This window comes from Ooceraea biroi, chromosome 10 (genome assembly GCF_003672135.1).
Source record: "Ooceraea biroi isolate clonal line C1 chromosome 10, Obir_v5.4, whole genome shotgun sequence".
Taxonomy (NCBI): Eukaryota; Metazoa; Arthropoda; class Insecta; order Hymenoptera; family Formicidae; genus Ooceraea; species Ooceraea biroi.
The window spans coordinates 1,550,986-1,562,993 of record NC_039515.1 but is presented as its reverse complement, the minus strand read 5'-3'; the positions used below and the strand labels follow the sequence as shown (position 1 = coordinate 1,562,993).

The 12,008-nt window shown below is 43.4% G+C and overlaps 3 protein-coding genes across 4 annotated transcripts; 2 read left to right on the top strand and 1 right to left on the bottom strand.

Annotated features, from left to right (window-relative positions):
* The first annotated feature begins 319 nt into the window (after positions 1-319).
* LOC105274720 (E3 ubiquitin-protein ligase ZNF598) lies at positions 320-4,937 on the top strand. Of its 2 annotated transcripts, none has more exons than XM_011331057.3 (3): positions 320-537; positions 873-1,480; positions 1,570-4,937. In XM_011331057.3, exons 2-3 carry the CDS (start codon positions 1,061-1,063, stop codon positions 3,979-3,981), a joined length of 2,832 nt encoding a protein of 943 aa, XP_011329359.1. In that variant the 5' UTR covers positions 320-537; positions 873-1,060; the 3' UTR covers positions 3,982-4,937. The 2 variants fall into 2 exon arrangements, with proteins under 2 accessions (XP_011329359.1, XP_011329358.1); XM_011331056.3 differs by having other exon boundaries at positions 320-711.
* A 228-nt stretch (positions 4,938-5,165) lies between these two features.
* On the bottom strand, positions 5,166-7,109 carry LOC105274721 (ADP-ribosylation factor 2). The gene has a single exon (XM_011331059.3). It carries the CDS (start codon positions 6,590-6,592, stop codon positions 6,053-6,055), a length of 540 nt encoding a protein of 179 aa, XP_011329361.1. The 5' UTR covers positions 6,593-7,109; the 3' UTR covers positions 5,166-6,052.
* A 1,374-nt stretch (positions 7,110-8,483) lies between these two features.
* LOC105274719 (acid phosphatase type 7) lies at positions 8,484-11,559 on the top strand. Its single transcript, XM_011331054.3, has 7 exons — positions 8,484-9,005; positions 9,381-9,575; positions 9,715-10,042; positions 10,130-10,312; positions 10,379-10,598; positions 10,684-10,878; positions 10,983-11,559. The coding sequence occupies exons 1-7, from the start codon at positions 8,915-8,917 to the stop codon at positions 11,076-11,078; spliced, it is 1,308 nt and encodes a 435-aa protein (XP_011329356.1). The 5' UTR covers positions 8,484-8,914; the 3' UTR covers positions 11,079-11,559.
* The last annotated feature ends 449 nt before the right edge of the window (positions 11,560-12,008 follow it).

Below are 12,008 nucleotides of genomic sequence, written 5' to 3'. Positions count from 1 at the left end.
CTAGTAATGTTGTCCAACTGTTGAGTCTGCTGAATGCGGCCGTTGGTTTGCGAAGGTGACAGAGGGTACGTATCGCACGTATATCGCAAGTCGCAAGTATATCGGGCCCATCGGGCCTTTCCCGACGAGTTGACTTGGCTTCTTTCAAGGTCATTGCACGTCAAAAATTTTAGTCATAATCATAAGGCCGTAAGCAAATCGACCAATCACAATCAAGCGTTCTTTTAAAATAATAAGTATGTTTGACTGTGATTGGTCAATTTGCTTACGGGCCTACGATTACAACTTTTTGACGTGCAATGGCCTTTACATGCACCATACACGCTACCTACTCACACCTACGCGCGCGTGCTCGCGATAGTCATCGCGTGCACCGCGACACGTTCATTTGCCGATTCATTTGTTCGTGTTCGTACGTGAAATTCTCTCTCGTACGGTCGAAACGACCTAAACCGATCGCTCGACATTGCACACTCGAATTGTTGCACACTGAGTAGATTTCGCAATTCTCGTGTGAGAGCTAATAAGCATCGTGAGGTGAGCCTGTGATAACCTCGTATGTACGAACCGTCGTCGGAGCTTGTGAGAGATTCTGCCATCTGCCGCCAATTTCGCTGCCAATTTTCGCGCTTGTCGAAATTGGCCGTTATCTATTTTCGGAGATTCGTGTCTGGTCGTCAACGGACCTCGGGAAGAATTTCAATCAGTTCGGTACGGCCGGATATTTTCGAGGATTGCGTCGCGTGACGTTGGTTATACGGCCAACGATACGTGTCACCATGTCCGAACGAGTGTCCAATCAAACATCTGATTTGCGATTGCACTAGATTACGTTACGCTTTTCCGCTTGTTCACGTTGCGTTTTCTTCTAGGAACCAGGGTCATCAAGCCGACCTGTTACTCAACGAGAAACGCTTAAACGACTCCAGTTATCGCCGCTGGAAAGAGAAAGGACAAAAGGAGACACTTGAAAAAAAAGGGAGCGATAGTTGAAATATTGTTTGCACGTTGCAAACGGAAAACGACTGCGGAAGAGAGAGAGAGAGTTTCTGTTACGAAAATGTCTGGAAACAACGACAGTTGCAACAACAATTCCAATACCTGCGTGGTATGCTACAAGAATGTTGAGATTTATAGTATCGGCATGTGCCAACACCCAGTGTGTTACGAGTGCAGTACCAGGATGAGAGTGCTTTGCCGTCAGAACGAGTGTCCCATCTGTCGTCAAGACCTGCCAAAGGTTGTGTTCACGCGAGAGGTAAAACCCTTCCATAGTCTGGCTAGAACGAACCTACTAGACACGCGATACGACATCTATTTTGTCAGTCTGGATATCCAAGAGAAGTTTACGGAATTGTTGGCCAACACTTGCTCCATATGTAAGGAGAAAATGGTATTTAGCAGTTTCAATAGTTTAAAGGATCACATGCGACACCGTCACGAGTTGCACTATTGTGACTTGTGCGTCGAGAATTTGAAGGTAAGACAATATTTCGATCTCTCGCCCTATTTAGCAGTCTTTCTAATCGACAGTCGCGATACATCATCTGCTAATTTATTTCCATACAGATATTCTCGCACGAGAGACGTTGTTACACGAGAGCGAGCCTAGCGATGCATCGGAGGAAAGGTGACATTGACGACAAGAGCCACAAGGGTCACCCGCTCTGTGAATTTTGCGATCAGCGTTACATGGACAACGATGAACTCTATCGACACTTGAGACGCGACCATTTGTACTGTCACTTCTGTGACGCAGATGGTTTACACCAGTATTACAGTTCGTACGACTACCTCAGAGAGCATTTTCGACAGGAGCATTACCTGTGCGAGGACGGAGTGTGCGCGCAGGAAAAGTTTACGAGTGTCTTTCGGACCGACATAGATCTCAAGGCGCACAAGGCCAGCGCTCACGGTAAGCAATTGAGTAAAGCGGCTGCCAAGCAGGCGAGAACGTTGGAATTCGAATTTACGCTGGCGCCACGCGGCGAGAACCGAATGAACAGGAGAGGCATGTTGGGTGCGTCCACGTCGAGAACTCACAATGCGAGAGATCACAACAACGGTAGGGACTATCAGCAGACGTCGTCGGTCTCGACGAGTGGACTCGCGTCCAGCAACGAGCCCGTCTTTACGCGACAACCGTCCGTCGACGTGCAAAGCACCGACGAGTTCCCCACGTTGGGTGGTGGCGCCGTTTCCGTCGTTCCTACCTTGGCCCAAACCAAGAGCAGGGGAAACGTGACCATTCGCAGCACCGTGAGGAATCAGCCGCTCGCGGTAACGGACGAGAACTTTCCCGCACTGGGTCCGGACCCGGCCGGCCCCGGGATCTCGAAAACGGTAAACCTGAGCGTGTCCAGCACCAGCAACGCTTCGGGATCCAACGTGGGTATACCGCAGGGTCACAAAGCCTCGACGTCCTCGAACGTCTCCATTCAGGTGAATCACGAGCCGAACGGCGTCGTCACCACCAGAGTATCCGGACCTAATATCAGAATACGTCCCGCGCAATTATCCATAGATTCTGACTTCCCTGCCTTGGGTAGTTGCGAACCATCCACCAGTACTACTGCCAATTCGACTCAGTGGAAGGAGGTTTTGCAGTGGACCTGCTTGAAATCGGCACCGGTTAACACGCTGAGATCCAAGGGAGTCACGCCGCCACTGTCGATTCCGTCGGTGCCGCCGGTACCGTCGTCGTCGCCGCCACCGCCGCCGCCACCACCGCCGCCCATTCAATCCGGCAAAGACTTCCCAAGCTTAGCGAAATCGTCGAAATCAAAGAAGCAATCGGTAATCACGGTAGTGCCCTCATGGGGACAAAGCTCGCAGAATTCCGGCGCTAACAGCAACGCGAGGACAACGATGGAGCAGACAACAAAGGGTAAAGCGAAGAAGAAAAAGTCGAAGCAGAACGGTAACGGTAATTCAAGCGGAAACGAGTCCAGTAGCTTTAAATCGAACGTAAATGCGACCGTTGCGAAGCAGGAGGTCGTACCGACGTGTCCCAGCGGCGACTCGGACGATTCTCGCGTCGCGTCCAAGCGGAACTCGAAGGAAACCGAGCACACGAGCAAGAAAGATAAAAGGAAGAGCAGGAACAACGCGGACGAAAATTCGGGCGTCACGACAGCTGGAAAATTGGAATCCACGAGTGGTGATTACGTGTCTGTGAACGGTGAGAGGGCGCAGAGGAAGCGCAGCGAGCTCAAAATCGACAGCTTGAATACGACTAACAATAATATCCATCAGGCAGAAGAATTCCCCGTTTTAGGTAACAACAGCGGCAGCAACAGGAGCAGCAGCAGCAGCAGTGGCACTAGCAATAGCAATAGCAATAGTAGCAATAATAGCAGACCGCCGGGCTTCACAAATCCACCTCCTGGTTTCACCTCGCCGACCTCGCCGCCACCTGGCTTCTCCGTCAAGTGCAACAGCATCGACCGACTGCACGGCAGCAACGGCTTGACGTTTACCAACAGTTCCGGTGAGAGTTACTCCATTCTGCCGGACAACAGCAAGCACGCCGCCCACCACCACCACTCTTACGTGTCGCCGCCAGATTTTCAGAAACGAAACGCCTGCCTCGTGACAAAACTGAATGGCGTGCTCGTGCAACAAGAAAAGATCGACGAGTTCCGCTACGTAAGCGGCCTCTTTCGCGGAGGAACCTGCGACGCCGAGGAGTATTACACGCACTGTCGCTCGGTCATGGGCGCCAGTGCCTTCGAGAGCGTGTTCCCCGAGCTTCTGGTACTGCTGCCGGACATCGCGAAGCAGCAGGAGCTATTCAAAGTGCACAAGCGGCAGGTCGGCGGTAAGACGAAAGGACTGGAGATGTGTGCGACGTGCGGCCAGATCCTCAAAAACGGCACTGATTTTCGAACGCACATGTCTAGTCACACGTTAGAAAATCACTTTCCGGCGTTAGGCAAGGCCAATGCGCAATTACCGAGAAACACATGGGTACGTAAATGAGTCAATTACGTCGTCTCTATCGTTCGACCATTGTTCTCTTCGAGACATTGTTCCGAATACGTGTACGTACGCCAAAAAACCCTCGAGTTGTAAATACGTCGCGCTACTGTTCGTATCATTGTCGAGATCCATTAGTCCTCGTCGCATCGTGTGTTTACTCGATACGTAATATTTATTCCAGCAGTCGCGCAATTTCGATTCTTGAAGTTAAATTTAAAAAAAAGCGATTTGTGCTACAATTAGATAATAACTAGCGCCATACATGCAGTTTGCCACAGAATCGGTATTTGTTTAGTGAATCGCTAGACGATCGATAGGAATAACAGGGAAATAGATGAAGATCCATAGAGCTTGTATGCGGACAGCAGTATTGATGATGTGTAATGATGCTCTGGGTACGATGCGATTGGACAGTTTCTTTGTATAATAAACTTTATATAAGAAAGTAAGATACTGAAATACAAAGTCTGTTACAAGTCATAAAACTGGATCCACGCATATATATATATATTATATATATATATTATATATATATAGTGACGTCACGCACTAATATTTCAACGGCCGGGATTCATAGTTTGTTCTTACATTAAAGATCGTCTTAAATATGATCTTGAGATATTTGCCACTCGGATAGCCGTATTAGTATCCAAAAGATATACTTAAGACCATCTCGTTACAAAGAATGGACTATAAATACGATCGCCCGACAATTATTCGTTTCCGTACTACATTTTAAGATATATGATGATACATTGTGTACATACGAATAATCCGCGCGGATAAAAGTGTTCCTTTTATAATTTATTTGTCACTGTTTTTCAAAATTGCGAGACGGAATAGTTTGCTGTGGTATGCGAAAGAATAACACCATTAACAAATCGTTTGATATATTATACATTATGTGCGATATTTGTAAAATTACCGTACCGTTTCGTAATAAAGTAATAAAGTAATAAAAGTTGTACATTCAGTTATAGCACGTGTAATTGCGATGGTTAAACGGACGAAACTGTCCCTTGGCCCAACTCTTCCAATGATCGCTTCCCGTTTTTTTATATTGAACGATATAAAAGTATTAATGATAAAAACGAGAGAACAAAGTTGTATATACGTATACAACTTTGACCTTAGGAGATGTGGGGATCTATACATATATGTATATATATATATATATAGCATACTTTCCTTTGTATCTTTAGTTTATTGTGCGACAATTTTCAGACACATTCCTCACACAATTTAAATGACTATCTCTTATTAAAAAAGAATCATAACTCGGAAATCCCAGCTGAGTTTTCCCTTCTCTGACAATATTAAAGTTAATCAAACACTTATACGTAGCCCTTAAAAACTAACGTTACTTATCTCGAATTCATTTATCTGTTATTCAAAAAACAGGAAAGTGTAAACGACCTGCATGACATCACATGATGTATTGTACGTCATTTCTGATCAATAGTACGGACGTAGACGAAATAAAAAAAAAGAAGAAAAGAAAGATACATATATGAAAAGCCATATCTTCTCTCAAGTTTCACATAACTATTTCCACGTAATAATTTCACATAAGAAGAAATGCTTGTTGAAAATCGTGGAAACGAGTGGTAATCCTAGGTGAACCGGGGACTTTACTCGAAAGTGTTGAAAAGCAAAATTGTAATGGTAAAATTAAATGATAATGAGCATGTGTACAAAGGAACTCGGCAGCAGAATGTACAAGCTTTACACGTCATCATGGACGATTGGCCATATCGTACACGTGGTGCAAGAATACTCCTCACGTTTTTGCTTCTGCAACAAGTTTCACGTGGAAATTTCATCGTACTTGAGTTGGTAAAAAGGAAAAAAAAATCGATAGAGAGCTCGAATTTGGTTTTCAGCGTTCAGCGTCTTTTTCTCTGCACATTTTCTCCGCAAGCCTGATTACAACTGCAATGTTACATCAACATAGAATTTGACAATGGTATAAACTGCTGAATACTGCCTCCTCCGTGCGTCGTTCTACGTCCATACCGAATGACGAATAAGCTGTCCTCGCGGGGTACCGGATCACGGCAAGACGCTATCACTATTTGGCCAATTCGTTACTGAGCCAGTCCAGACCCTCGTACAATCCGTGTCCCTGTGTCGCGCAGGTGCTCTGGATGTACCAGTGACGTCCCCGCAGCGAATTGAGACCCAGCTTGTCGGTGAGCTCGGCAGCGGACATGGCATTGGGTAGGTCCTGTTTATTCGCGAACACCAGCAACACTGCATCCCGCAACTCGTCCTCCTTCAGCATGTTGGCCAGTTCGCGTTCCGCCTCGCCGATGCGCTCGCGATCGTTGCTGTCCACCACGTAGATGAGACCCTGAGTGTTTTGGAAGTAGTGCCTCCAGAGCGGTCGGATCTTGTCTTGGCCACCCACGTCCCACACGGTGAAACAAATGTTTCTGTATTCGACCGTCTCGACGTTGAAGCCGATCGTGGGTATGGTGGTGACGATCTCGCCGAGTTTCAGCTTGTACAGTATGGTGGTCTTGCCGGCGGCGTCCAGGCCCACCATCAGTATCCGCATCTGCTTCTTGCCGAAGAGCCGAGTGAGCAAACTGCTGATCGTAAGGCCCATATTTTTGCGTTTGGTTCGCGCGCGCGCGCGCGACAGGGAGAGGAGCAGACGTTACCGTAGAAACGTAGACTCGAGTTGCGAGTTACGAACCGAGTGACCGGTTCGAGGAGGGTTGGGCTGACAGACAGCGCGCAGCGAAAATTATAGTCTCCCTCTGGCAGCACAACGCACTTGCAACTAACCGCGAAGCAAACGTCACCTCTTACGGCCAAAGGCGCCGTATGCTGCCGGAAATAGTTGGCAGAATTCGCCACGCACGTCACGCACGTCACGCGCTTGCCCGACCGCTTCGAAGACTGCTCCTCGCTTTGTGGAATCGGTTCCTCGTACAGCGTCGATACAACTTCGTGCCAACGATCAGATATCGCGACAACGTTTCTCGCTCGAGAGCGTCAGCAGAAACGTGTGTCACAGCCTTGCCCGTTGGCGATGTCACGCAATGACAAATGGTGACAAATCGCGATGAATTTGCGCTGCGCTGTGTCGTCAGTCGTGGCGAGAAGTTGGCTGCGCGACGCCGCGACGCGCGCAATTTCAACAACGTAATGCACGGCATCCCGAAGGTAACTAGCATCGACGTACATTATCAGGGCACGTATTATGATACTGTTCGGAAACGATTCCGATCGGAATGATTCTACATTTGTCCCTTTCTTTCCTGTTCTTCTTTCTTTCTTCTAGGGAAAAATGTGGGGAAAACGGAATCATTCCGATCGGAATCGTTTATCATAATACGTGCCCAGCCCAGTAAACACAAAGTAACAGTAATATACATGTTATGTTATAATTTCCCACTCATTAATATAAATACAACATAACATACGTGTTATGTAACAATTACATTGTTGAGTGGGAAATTATAACATAACATGTATATTACTGTTACTTTGTGTTTACTGGGAGGTTTGTTCTTTTTTCGCTGCACTTTTGAACTAGTGCAATATATTTATTTCACTTTAACTTATTGCCTAGTTCAAAAATGCAACGAAAAATATCAAACCTACGGACCCTAGTGAATTTGGATTTATCCTGCTTTGCGTTGCTGACTCGACCATCACACGAATATTTATTAGTATTACCAGAAATGCAAGACGGTGATTGGCCACCGCGTCCTGTGGGCATGAGCCAATAGGGTGTCGATTGACCACATTGCAATTGGACACAGCCAATAAGATTAGTCAAATTTACTTTAAACCAACCAAAGTAATTTGATTGGCCTGTGGTCAATCTGGACATGGACAAACGGGACGCTCCCCGCGAAATGTCACAGGCATCATGATATTCTTATCTAATCTGAAATGTTTTATGTACAATAATTTTATACTTCAATTCTATATGGCAATGTCTTGTTCTTCTTTATGCTATATTCTTGATAGCATAAACAAAAGAAAAGAAAAGAACAATTTAAAAAACTCTTCAAAACTAAATCTTTGAAGAATCTTTACAGACACAATTAAAATGTAAAAAGCGATAATAATCCAGTTTTTTCCAGAATAATGGAATAACACCTTATATGTGGACTTTTGGCGATTTTGTGAAGTACGCTAGACACCACAAAAAGTATTCATTAAAAAAATGAATCAATTAAATAAATAACTGTTTAAAGGAATGCATCGCACTAAACTAAACTAGTTTTATGCACATGAAATTGACTCCCAGAAACGCACAGACGAAGTAAAACCGGAATTTTCCGTTGCCCACATATAAAATGTTAACAACTGTTTTGAAGAAGTAAATTATCACCGCTGTAGACGAAGAAGAAACGAAAAAAAACAATACAAATTCGCACATGTGTATGTATATTCAAGTGTAGGATGATCTGATATCGATGCTATCTATGGCCAACCATACGCGCATTCAACAGGAACGTTCTTCGCAATTGGCCAATCAGATCTGCATTAGACGATTCAACGAGTAAAAATGACAGAAGTAAACAAAGAGACGATTATCTCAAACATTATCATCGGAGCGATAACGCGCTCGCTGATGCTGTTTCCTACATGACGTATAATGACGCATAAATTATGCGGCATAATCATAACATTATGCGCATTGTTCGTGACATCGTTGTGAACGTCAGTTCGTAACATCAGTTGCTCCGCGTTGTTACGCTGTGCGACTGTGGGGCAAGAAATAAGTTTAATTTGTTCGACGACGTCACACGATCGTTCGATTTGAACAGCAAATCGGATTCTCACGCGATTCTCACGTTTCGTAAATTCTTTGTTCCAACGTGTTATTGTGGAATCATGGTCATTGGTTAAAAAATACATCAGCTGAGGATTGAACTAGTGCGTCGCTTTTATATAGTGCAAGGACATCATGCTCTCGTACGTTGTGCTCGTAATCTTGCCACTTGTTTCTGCTGACGTGATACATTATCAACCGGAAGCGGTGCATCTCTCTTACGGTGGTAAGTTTTATTGTCCTAATGTGTGCAAAATTGAATACTATTGTTGCTTGATGCGATGTATATAACGTATATGTAACTGGAAATATATCACGTGGACGCGCAGCACACGATGTGATTATTTTGTACATATTATAAAAATGTAAAAACAATATAACAAAGCAATGTATGCAGTATATTGATTGTAACAAAAGTCCGTATAGCATTGTTCAATATTTTTTAATGAAAAAGAGATGAGAAGTTCTGGAAATAACCTATAATAACAAAGAGATTATTTGAGATAAGAGAGATAATTTGAGGCAACAGCTATGTGCTTTTCTACTAGAGTTTTACTACATATCTTCTCTCCTGTTACGACATGGTTTGCATAATTTTTAGATAACGTTCGTGACATCGTCGTCACTTGGAGCACGAAAAATGATACGGAAGAGTCGATAGTGGAGTATGGCATAGGTGGACTCATTCTAAGAGCCGAAGGAAATTCCACTCTCTTCGTCGATGGTGGAGAGCAAAAACGAAGACAATACATCCACAGAGTATGGCTGAAAAATTTGACGCCCGATAGCAAATATAGTAAGAAATATAATAGATTTTATTTTCATCGTGTGTTTCATCACTATTAATTAGTTCTGTGTTGTCATTAACTATAAGTATTAGTCTTAATTAGCCTTGCGTCATCACTAATAACAAACATTTCACCACTTGTTATCAGTATATCACTGCGGCAGTCATCATGGCTGGTCGAACGTGTTTTATATGAGGACCATGCCCGAGGACACCATCCATTGGTCACCGCAAATAGTTATTTTCGGTGACATGGGCAATGAGAATGCGCAGAGTTTATCGCGACTACAAGACGAGACTGAGCGTGGTTTATACGATGCTGCGATTCACGTTGGCGATTTCGCGTATGACATGCACACTGACGACGCACGCGTAGGGGACGAGTTCATGCGGCAAATCGAGTCCGTCGCTGCTTACATACCGTACATGACCGTACCTGGCAATCACGAAGAGAGATACAACTTCAGTAACTACAGGTGCGTTCAAAGTTGAGTGAAGTCCACGCGTGGTTTCTCGGCGAACGTTTCATTTAGAAACAAATTTATGCTTTCATAATTTTTCAGAGCGCGATTCACGATGCCGGGTGACTCGGAGGGTTTGTGGTACAGTTTTAACTTGGGACCCGCGCATTTCGTAGCTATAGAAACCGAAGCTTACTACTTCATGAATTACGGTATAAAGCAGTTAATCAAGCAATATGAGTGGTTGGACAAGGATCTGCGAGAAGCGAACAAGCCTGAAGCGAGGTACGTTGCAGTCACGTCGCGGTGCAATGAGAAAGAATAATGGACAATTTATGATGATTGATTTAGGCTTCAACGACCGTGGATAATAACATTCGGACATCGGCCGATGTATTGTAGCAACGCGAATGCAGACGACTGCACCAATCATGAGAGTCTAGTCAGGGTTGGATTGCCATTTTTGAATTGGTTTGGACTGGAAGACCTGTTGCTCAAGCACAAAGTCGACCTGGAACTCTGGGCACACGAACACAGTTACGAGAGACTGTGGCCCATGTACAATTTCCAAGTAATTCTACGCTCGTTGTCGTTCATCTTGGGGGAAAGAAAATGCATGCTTTACAATAATATGTATATAAAAATTGTAATCACAGGTGTACAATGGTAGCTACGAAGAACCGTATACAAATTACAAAGCGCCCGTGCACATAGTCACCGGGTCGGCCGGCTGCAAAGAGGGTCGAGAGAAATTTGTTCCAAATCAACCGGACTGGTCCGCGTATCGTAGCTCGGATTACGGTTACACGAGAATGAAGCTAGTCAACAATACTCATCTCTACTTAGAACAGGTATGGTAAAATTAATTTCACCAGAAAAACACCAGTTTCGTATATCGAACATTATTGAAAAATTTCTATTGTAACATTACTGAAATGTTTCTATTGTACAACAGGTGTCTGATGACAAAGAAGGCGCTGTTTTAGACAGAGTTTGGCTCATAAAAGACAATCCTTATCCACAATACGTGGAAGCTCATTCTATAGAATAATGGGATGTAAAATTTAATTCTAATTAGCTATCAAGTAACAAGATAAAACAACAGACGCATAAAGAAGATAAATTATTTCACATACTCGATAAATTTTAGTTTATCGAGTGACATACATGAATCAGTGAACCAGGTATTCCCTTCACTCTCCTTAGATGTGAGTGTGTATTATATGTATATATAATTATAATTCGAATTTCTAATACAGATTTTACGCAAATAGACATCGTGAATAATAAAATATTTGCATAGCTTTTACGTATGAACAAGTAAAAAAGTAGCAAATGCAAAACGTACAATATAATCCTTTAATTGTTAAAATATAAATATATGTATATATATATATATAATTATTATAGTATATATATAATATATAGTATCGTATAATAATATAGTATTAGTGTATAAGATTTTCGTTTTTCCATCTAACTCTTTCACAATTAATTACTATTCAGTGATAAATATATATAACGTATAGCCTTGACTTTTTATTAGGAAAACGCATTTCTTTTCGATCTAAAATTCGTGTTATAATTAGACGTGTGCGAGTTTCTCCAAAACTTCACATATCACATATTTTTACGACTTTATTTCCGTCAACGCTTATATTCGAGGTCTTACGTTCGAGTCGCTCGTATAATTGTGGCTAATATATTTTCAACTTCTAACTCTGTGTCAAATCTGCAAACTTTCGTATCTCTTCAGACACTTTTCGTATTTCTCTACTTCAAATGAGTTTTTGGAAAAACACGTGGGAGATAATTGTTCGAAATAACAGGCCAGCAACTAGTTTCGATAGGTAAAAAGAAGATAATTACACTTGTTGTGTGATCACTCTGTATTTTCACATTTGCATTCGAATATAACTACATCATTTGCACTAGAGAATAATCTTTCACTAGGCACTTTGATCACAAATATGTACAATTC

What these genes read in the sequence shown, in the direction of transcription:
- LOC105274720 (XM_011331057.3), top strand. Translation starts at nt 1,061, where the DNA reads ATGTCTGGAAACAACGACAGTTGCAACAACAATTCCAATACCTGCGTG. An exon ending in TGTGCGTCGAGAATTTGAAG is followed by an intron (nt 1,481 to 1,569) that starts GTAAGACAATAT and finishes ATTTCCATACAG; the next exon opens with ATATTCTCGCACGAGAGACG.
- LOC105274719 (XM_011331054.3), top strand. Translation starts at nt 8,915, where the DNA reads ATGCTCTCGTACGTTGTGCTCGTAATCTTGCCACTTGTTTCTGCTGAC. An exon ending in GACGCCCGATAGCAAATATA is followed by an intron (nt 9,576 to 9,714) that starts GTAAGAAATATA and finishes ACTTGTTATCAG; the next exon opens with TATATCACTGCGGCAGTCAT. An exon ending in GCGAACAAGCCTGAAGCGAG is followed by an intron (nt 10,313 to 10,378) that starts GTACGTTGCAGT and finishes TGATTGATTTAG; the next exon opens with GCTTCAACGACCGTGGATAA.
- LOC105274721 (XM_011331059.3), bottom strand. Translation starts at nt 6,592, where the DNA reads ATGGGCCTTACGATCAGCAGTTTGCTCACTCGGCTCTTCGGCAAGAAG.